At 35.9% G+C, this 9,812-nt stretch overlaps 1 protein-coding gene across 1 annotated transcript in view; it reads right to left on the reverse strand.

Annotated features, from left to right (window-relative positions):
• Window positions 1–9,812, reverse strand: part of MAN1A2 (mannosidase alpha class 1A member 2) — a 184,331-nt gene that overhangs the window by 21,709 nt on the left and 152,810 nt on the right. Inside the window, exon 11 of the mRNA XM_003793819.2 lies at window positions 3,709–3,881. Coding sequence (XP_003793867.1) covers window positions 3,709–3,881 — 173 coding nt within the window. The remainder of the gene's footprint in view (window positions 1–3,708; window positions 3,882–9,812) is intronic.

The following is a 9,812-nucleotide window of genomic DNA, read 5'->3' on the forward strand; positions in this document are numbered from 1 at the left end:
AAAAAAAAAAAAAAAAAAAAAAAAAGAGAGAGAGAGACTTTACAGCTTTTGTTTTATCCTGGATGGAAGTAGAACACATTATTAGTAAAGCATCACAAGAACGTAGAAGCATGAATCCTATGTATTCAATTTTTATATGAGGACAATTAATGACAATTAATGTCACAGTGGGGGTGGGAGAAGGGGAGAGCAGAGACCGAGGAAAGGAGGAAGGGGCTGGGGTCTTGGTGTGTGACACACCTCTTGGGACCAAGACACAATTGTAAGAGGGACTTTACTTAACAGATGCATTCCATGTAACCTGGTTTCTTGTACCCTCGATGAATCCCCAACAATAAAAAAAAAAAAAATTATATCTTTTTTTGCATTTTTGAACAGGCCTAAATGAAATATACTGGACCAATGGAATCTATTCACAATCCTATTTTTAATTCAAAGCCACCAAATATGCTGCTTATGCAGCTATATCACACTCCAAAGTCAAGCTACTCATGAAAAGCTGCAAGTACAGGTGGTGCTTCTCTTTCTCTGCTCTACCTTGCCCTGAGACATCGTCCAAGGAGAGTGTGACTACTTTACTAGTCACTGCTGCCTGCTGTGGCTCGTTATTCTTAGTCTTGCTGCTTTTCTTACTCTCTGGTCTTTCTGTCATTTGAAAAACCAATTAACACTAAAAAGTGTTTATTTACCCAAACTGTTCATTTCATAGCTCCATTTTGATTATAGCTGGGTTTTACAGCCTTCTTACCAAAGGGTTTGGTGCTTTTCTCTATCTAAATACTTTAATATATTTTGAACACAAGGCTTTTTAAGTAGTATTCTTTATAAGGGTCATGTGTCTTTACTATCACATAAACTATTACAATAGTTAAAGGATACTGAGAAAATAGCAAGAAGGAATGACTAATCTTTAGAGTCATTTCTTGAGAGTAAGTTTTCATTCATAATATACTCAAGTGTGGAAGTCTGAATATGTAAATGGAACCGCTAAGGCTATAGAAGACAGAGCACTACCACCATTCTGTCCCTCCTGCATTCCCTTGACTTTCTTCACACCCAGCAGAAGAGGCCAATAGGGATGGGCAAGCAAATTCTATTTATAATGTGTAACCACTTCTTTTGTCTCCATTCCCTCTCTTTTCATCAGAGCATGCTTTTGAAACTTGAATTTAGAGCACAGTTTTTGTTCTTAAAAAATTATTTTGAGTCCACATTACTATATATCCATATAAGTTAAGAAAGCACTATTCTAACTCCTATAGTTCAAATTCAGACAGAGATATGGGACACTCACAAGGTGTCCAACCTTTTTTTGTTTTTAATTCTGCTGCACATTGGAAGAAGCGCTGTCTTGAGCCACAGATTAAATACACAAACACTAATGAAAGAGGGCAAGCCCCCCCCCAAAGGTCCATGCATAATTTTCACAATATTTGACACCACAGATAAGCAAAACAAGCCTCAAATGATTGGATGCAGCCTATGGGCCACAGGTTGGACATTCTTGGAAAGTATGAGCTTGTCAAACCTCTTCTTAACAGGTAAGAGTGGGGCGGCACTTTCAGAAAGCACACAGAATAATAAAAGGACTTGAGGATAAGAATAAATTATGCTATAATGTTTCCCAATGACAGAAGTTCTTCTGCCAGCACCTTCCACCCCTCCCCCAGCATGATTCAGATACATATCCCTGATTCCTATAAATAAGCACCATTAAATATCAAGGGACAGTCAAGTCAAACAGATTCACTACGGAACTATTTTGCCTATTTCCCTTACAAAAAATACTGCTTTAATTACACAAGCTTTAGTGAGCCACTGTTGACAGAAGAGTGTGTGTGTCTTGTTTCCAAACCACTGTGGTAAATCCGGCCTTCTTCTCAACTGTGGCAGGTCCCTCCTGTACAGTTTCACTAGCAGCTGTGCCCCCAATTCCGGACTCAGGGGGCCAGAGAAAAGGAGCATCAATAAATGCTGTATGTCTTCCTGTCCTGTGTAACCATTAAAATTCTCTTAAAGTCCATGAGGTCAACCTAGGCCTGAATGACAGATGACACATAGGTGTCCTCAACCTTAGTTTAAGATACCACACTATTCCTAGATTATCTCAGTGATCTCTAGAACCTGCCAATTTGTGGAACACAATCAGAACCTTTTGTTACTTCCTTCTGAAAAAAAAAAAGCCTTGAGTAGTTCCTTTCCCCTTGAAAAACATTTAATAGTTCTATTAATAGATTTTCAAAGACAGGTAGCTTTCACGTATAGGAGATGGTAAGGAAAAATGAAGAAGATCCAAAGAGCTTTTCAGATAAGCAAAGGACTTTCTATCACCACCTCCCATAGGAGAACTACATGTAACTGACAGAAGTTACTAATTGTGAGTGTTGGGGGTTGTGTCTGCACATGCATGTATGTCTTATTCCCTCAACAACTTCATAAAGTATCCTGGATTTGGTACGTAAAGCTATTTCTACAATGGCTCCAACCTTCTCTTTCCCTTTGCTACTGTGAACATTCTTTTTACATAAATTGCATACACTCTGCCCTAAAATATGTATCTTGCATCTTTTTGTCTAGGCAATTCAGTGGCAGTACTTACCTCATCTGGGATGCCCTCAGACGTTATATTTAGACTGCAAGCTTAGGTTAAGCAATTTGGCTATGAATAGTCATCATAATTAGCAAATCCCAAAGAACAAAGCCACCCTTCCCCCTTAGAAATAAGCTATACTTTTTAAAAAAGACTAATGGTTTGTTTTGGTTTTTTTTTAAGAGACAGAGTCTTACTTTGTCGCCCTCGAGAGAGTGCTGTGGCGTCACAGCTCACAGCAACCTTCAGCTCTTGGGCTTAGGCAATTCTCTTGCCTCAGCCTGCCGAGTAGCTGGGACCACAGGTGCCCGCCACAATGCCCGCCTATTTTTTTGTTGCAGTTTTGGCCAGGTTGGGTTTGAACCTACCACCCTCGGTATATGGGGCCGGCGCCCTACTCACTGAGCCACTGGTGCCACCCAAAGACTAATGCTTTTTTCCTCCCAAGGTACTGATGGCCATGTAGCTCTGTGATTAATAGTATTTTAAGAATAATTTAAGAGTAAGCCACTTGCTTCTTTTACTTTATAAGCATTAAAAATTTCTATTTCAAATATATATCTCTCTCAATCTAGGAAAAATTTAATAATTTACTGATCCTTCTCTTGGTGATCCACTAATGCAGCAGTTCTCAAACTGTGGGTTGCGACCCACAGGAACCGTACTAAAGGGCCGCGGCATTAGGAATGTTGAGAACCCCTGCAAAGGATTATTCAGAACACAAGATGAAGTCGATGGCAAGGCCATCGACCCAGGCTGTGAACCTGGGCAATTTTACAATGAGTTTTTTTTCCTAGTGGTCAAGCATTAAGAGGACAGTGTAGAGAATTAAACTACTTATTTTACAATTGTACTGAAAAAAAAAATCACCTTTTAAATAACTCCTTGTAGTTATTCAACAGGAATAATAAGTGAATACTAGTAGGAAAGTAGTCTTAACAGAGAACAAAACTTTTATTTCTACTGCTCCAGAAATTTAAATTGACTAACAGAGTTTCTTCATCAGATAAGTGAAAACTGCTCTATCGTTACTGAAAATAAGGTAATGTGGATGAGAATATGCAGCACTAGCAGGGCTTGATTTAAGACTCTATAAAATGAAATACTGGCTTACTCACCAGCGCTGCTTCCCAGCCCCACTGTCTGTATCTAGGATCGTGAGTGAATCGCCATAGGTACCAATAGGTTTCAATTACTTCTGGACGGAGGATGTAATACTTTTCAGCCTGCCGGACAGCCACAGCCTCCACTGCACCATCGAACTTAAATGATTCAGGACCTAGTTTTAATGCTGTAACAGGACAAAAGGATTAGATGAGTAAAATAAAAGATTTGTGCTGGATTGTTAAGAGTTTTCTCCCTTGAAAGAATAAGGTATGAAGTAAGTTTTTTTATTTTTGTTGCTGTTTGTACTTGGTACAAAATAAGTCACTTAAAAAGATCACTTGGTTTTCTTAATAAAACAGACCTATACATATTCCTATTTTCTGACACAAAATATTTCTCAGAATAATGTATATCAACATGCCACTAAATCTAACTCTACCGACAACAGTGGTAGAAACCCTTGGGAAACAAATGACACAGCCAGACGGAAGCAGGTTGTGCAGTGTGCTGTGATCCAAATAAAATGACACAGATGATTATGCTGTGCAGAAATGGTTTTTTCAAAAAGTCAGATAATTTTAAAGACCTTTTGATATAATACATGCACATAAGAAATTTTTAAAGCTTAAATCTTGAATTAAATTTAGTTGTTGTATAATATATAGTTTTAAAGCAAAGTATAATTTATAAAAATGACATATTTTAAAACTTAAACCAATTTTATACTCTCACCTATAACCCCTGTAGTGATAGTAAAGCAAAGGTTCAAATTGCCAATCACCAAGAATTCCATCAGTAACTTGCTCATTTATGCATTTGAATAGAACATGGCCATTATGCATATGTTTATTTCACCATTATATACTATTTCTTTGAAAGAGATGATATCCATTCAAGCTAGAATAAGCACTACAAAAAAGCTTTCTTAAGGACTTGGCTATGTGTCCCTTCCACAACTCAGGTGTTATCAATGTGATAGTACTAAGAGTTATGGCCACCAGGCCTCCCTCATTAATAGGATTACAGCTCTTTTAAAAGAGGGTTTACGTAGCATTTAGTTAGTTCGCTGTTTTATTTTGTACCATGTGAGGACACAGAAAGAAGGCCCTTACCGTAGCCTTGATCCTAGAGTTCCAGCTCCCCAAATTGTGAGGAACAAATTCTGTTCTTTATAAATTACCCTGTCTTGGGTATTCTATTATGGCAGCACAAAATAGACTAAGATGGACATTTTTCTAATCACACTCAGTACCTAAATCTGGGCAATATAAGGTAATCTCCCACTGGGATGTTTGGGTCATACACAATTACAACTCTCGGCTGCCACGTTTCTTTCTTCTTATTAGGTTGTACTGGTAGCAACAGTTAACAGGTTTCAAGGTCTCTCAAATGATGAGAAATGATGATTTTTTTTTCCATACAGAAAGTACAGCCCAAGATGTAATGATAATGGAACATAAATAAAATCATGCCATAAGCTATGGCTAAATTTCAGCATTACAGGGGTGACAATGATAGCTCCAAAGAATCAGAATTTAGAGAAGGTAAAAATAGACTCTTATTCACTCAGTCCCACAAAAATCCAGAAAACTAAAAACACCATAGTGATAGCAGGTAGTACTATTAAGAGCAAAACATGTGATCCAGAAGAATTAATAACCACAGTTTATTTATTTCTAAGTCTTATGGCTAGAGCAGAAACCAAGCAGGGGTTCTTCACCTGAGAGTCATGAACTCTACAGCAGGCCTTGGAAAAGGGAGACAGTGCTCTGAAATCATTTGCTAAACTGTGTGTAAAGCTCTATCTAACCAACCTTCACAGGGATATGAGCTTACGAGTAACCAAAAATAATATGTTGTTAAGGAAATGCCTATCCAGCTTAATGACAAGGTCTGGTACAGTATGAAATAGAATTTGGTATTTAATAAACACTTTAAAAATGATTATAGAAGCTTATTTCTTTCTATGCTATCTTACTGTTTGGATTACTATATACAGTAGAACCTCTGTACACTGACCACTCAAGGGACTATAGCGAACTGTTAACATACAGAGGTGATCAACATAAGGCACCAGGTCTACTGTACTGTTAAGTACATGAGGTGCACATCTGGTCTGTGAAAATTAGGTCAACTTAAGGAGGTGGTCAATGTAGGAAATGAAGGTTCCACTATAATTTGAAATCAAGAAATGGGATGCCTCCAGCTTCTTTTTTCTCAAGGCTGCTATGGTTTTGGTGGTTCCATATGAATTGTAAAACTGTTTTTTTCTATTTTTTTATTTCTTGTGTGCTTTTCAGTCCCTCCTGGTTGGTTGAAAGTGAGAATAAGTTACTGGGAATGCTGCCAGGAACTTATTATTACAAAGATGGATTCTTTTTGTTTTTTCTATTTTTGTGAAATATGCCATAGAAATTTTAATAGGGATTGAACAGAATCTGTAGATTGCTTTGGGTAGCATGCACATTTTGACAATATTAATTCTTCCAACCCATAAATACGAGATATATTTCCATTTGTTTATGCTGTCTTCAATTTCTTTCATACCAATTTTATATTTTTCAGTGTATCAATCTTTCACTTCTTTAAATTGATTTGTATTTTATTTTTGATGATATCATAAATGAGACTGTTTTCTTGATTTTTTTTGGATAGATTGTTATTGGTATAAAAAATGCAATTAATTTTTGTATATCAGTTTTGTGTCCTGCTTTTAAATAAATTCATTTATTAGTTTTTATAGACTTTTTGTGGAGTCTATAAACTAATCCTATTTTAGGATTTTTCTACGTGTAACACTATGTCATCTGCAAGCAGAGATACACTTCTTTCTCTGTTATCTGGATGCCTTTTCCTTGGATGATGCTCTGACAAGATGTACTATGTGAATACAAGTGGCAAGAGCAGGCATCCTTGACTTGTACCAGAACTTTGAGGAAAAGTTTTCGGGTTTTTCTCCATTGATTATAAAGTTAGCTTTGGCAGCTTCATATATGGCCTTTATTATGATGAGGAAATTTCCTTCTATACTAATTTTGTTGAGAATTTTTATTAAGAAAAGATGTTGAACTTCATCAAATGTTTTTCCAACATCTAATAAGACACTGGCATAAAAAATAGACACACAGACCAACAGAACAGAACAGATAGCCCAAAAATAAACCCAAGCACAGTTTCAATAATCCATCAAGAAGACACAATAAGAAAAGGGTAGTTGCTTCAATAAATGGGGCTGGGAAAATTGGATATACAAACAGAAGATTAAAGTTGGATTCTTATCTTACAACATACACAAAAATCAACTCAAACTGCATTAAGACCTAAGGAAAGGAAAGACTTGAAACTCCACAGCATTCCTAGAAAAAAACACAGGAGGAAAGTGCCTGACCTTGGAAATGATTTTTTGGATATAACATCAAAAACTCAGGCAATGAAAACAAAAATAAACAAGTGGGAGGGACTACATCAAACTAAGAAGGTTCTGGACAGCAAAGAAAACAACAAAATGAAAAGGCAGCTACCAAAAAAGACACGAAAATGACCAATAGGCATGTGGAAAGATGCCCAACATCACTAGTCATCAAAGAAATCCAAATCCAAACCACAATGAGCGATCGTCTCACACCTGTCAGGGTGACTATGTACGTTGAGAGGTGTTAGTGAGGGTGTGTCTAGTTGGTGGGAATATAAATTGGTATAGCCATTATGGAAATCAGTATGTTCTTCAAAAAATTAAAAGTAAAACTATCACATGACCCAATAACACCTCTGTTGGGTATACAGCCACAGGAAATGAAATTGGCACCTTATAGAGGTATCTTCACTCTCCTGGTCACTACAGCATTATTCACACTACTTAAGATATAGAAACCACCTATGTGTCCACTGACTTATGAATGAATAAAGCAGTTATGATATATATTACACAATATTATTCAACCTTAAAAAAGGAATTATTGCCATTTGCAACAACGCAGGTGAACCTGGAGAACATCAAGCTTAGTGAGGTAGCCAGACAGAAAGGAAAATATTGCATGATCTCACTCATGTATGGAATCTATTATACAAAAAGTCAAATACATAGAAACAAAAGAAAGGTGGTTACCAAGGGTGGAGGGGAGGAAGAAATGGGGAAAAGCAGATCAAAGGGTACAAACTTGTGGTTATAGGTGATAAATAAGTCTAGAGAAAAAACATACAGCATAAGGATACAGTTAATAATATTGTATTACATGCTGAAAATGTGTTAAGAGATTAGATTTTTGGTACTCATATAAACATTAAAAAAGTAATATGTAAGGTAATAGATATGTAAACTTGAATATAGTAATTATTTTATGTAAAATAGAGAACTAATTTAAATTGCACACAAACTTTATGGACACTCTGTATGTATTAATACATTATGTGGTATACCTGACATTTATACAATTAAAAAATAAATTTTAAAAAGTCAAATATCATAAGCACTGAGAGGATAGTAACTTAATAAAGAAGTAAGGTAGTTCATTTTGTCTGGATTTGCCCTTTCTTCCTCAGACTACAAGTGCTAAGAGATGACCAGATGGTATTTTCAAATGTTAATCTTAAGGTTAATTTTAAACTATGATAGATAACTTCTGCAATTATGAGAAAAATCACCTGCATTGGAGTCAGATTTGGCTGTATAAAACTAATACAGGATATTTTTATTTTTTATTTTTACATATACATGTGTTTACTAGGTTTCCACTTTTTGCCTTCACGAAATCAAAAAGGCTTAAAATTTTTAACAACAATAACAATGTTTAAGATAAGGACTAGAAACAAAAACCTCATATAAGAATGAATGAAGATAAATACATTCATAAAAGAAGTCAGACAATTGCTGCAATGAAGTATTAAGCAATGTAATAATAGTAATGCAAAGAAAGTAGCATTCATATTGTCAAATAAGAATATGTCTATTATAGAATGCTTTGACTCTGAGGTTCAGTATAGAGTCAATCAATTAACTTCTTGTTATTTTTTTAACCAAAGTCTCAAAAAATAGACAATATTTATAAATAAAAATAAAAGATAATCTCAAAAAACAGATCATGCCAAATCTTATAGACAACAGAAAGAGAAGAAATACTTCAAAATCATTCTGCTTAATCTGGATACACCTGATAACTGAAACTAGAAAAAATATATTATTATAAAGGGGAAATTACAAACATAATTCACTGTTAAACGAGGATGCAGTATCCTGTATCCTAAACAACGTATTAACAAGAGGAAGTAAAAATTAATGTTTAAGTAAAGTACTTTAGTCAAAATCAAATCCAATTTATGTGAGAATTAGTCACTATTTTTTTCTTGTCCTTACCCTCACCCCCTCCCTGCTTCTCTGTCTGCCCTCCCCACCCCCCATCATGTCATTGTCATTAATTGTTCTCATATCAAAGTTGAATACACAGGATTCATACTTCTCCATTCCTGCGATGCTTCACTAAGGATAATTTGTTCCACCTCTATCCAAGTTAGTACAAATGCTGCAAAATCTCCATTAATGGCTGAATAATATTCCATGGTATATTCACAATATACCACAGCTTGCCAATCCATTCCTGGGTTGAAGGGCACTTAGGCTATTTCCACATTTTAGCAATACAGCATATTTGAAAATCATATTTGGCTTAGTGGTCATTCATAACTTAACAAATAAAACATACAAAAAAATAACATATTTGTCCTATAAAGAGTTGATGGGTAAAACTGCAGAAGTATTAATTATACAGACATATATGCAGTAGAACCTCTCTAAATTGACCACCCAAGGGACTGAAAGAAAGTGGTCAACATACAGAGGGGGTCAATCAAAGGAACTAGGCCTACTATTGTACTCATACATAATTTGGTATATGTATGAGCTGTAAAAATTAGGTCAACTGGTCGGCACCTGTGGCTCAGTAAGTAGGACACCAGCCCCATATACCAAGAGTGGTGGGTTCAAAACTGGCCCTGGCCAAACTACACTAAAAAATAGCTGAGTGCTGGGTGGCACCTACGGCTCAAAGGAATAGGGCCCTGGCCCCATATACCAGAGGTGATGGGTTCAAACTTGGCCCTGGTCAAAAAAAAAAAAAAAAAA

This window comes from Otolemur garnettii, unplaced genomic scaffold (assembly GCF_000181295.1).
Source record: "Otolemur garnettii isolate 467f Iridium unplaced genomic scaffold, OtoGar3 scaffold00073, whole genome shotgun sequence".
Lineage (NCBI taxonomy): Eukaryota > Metazoa > Chordata > Mammalia > Primates > Galagidae > Otolemur > Otolemur garnettii.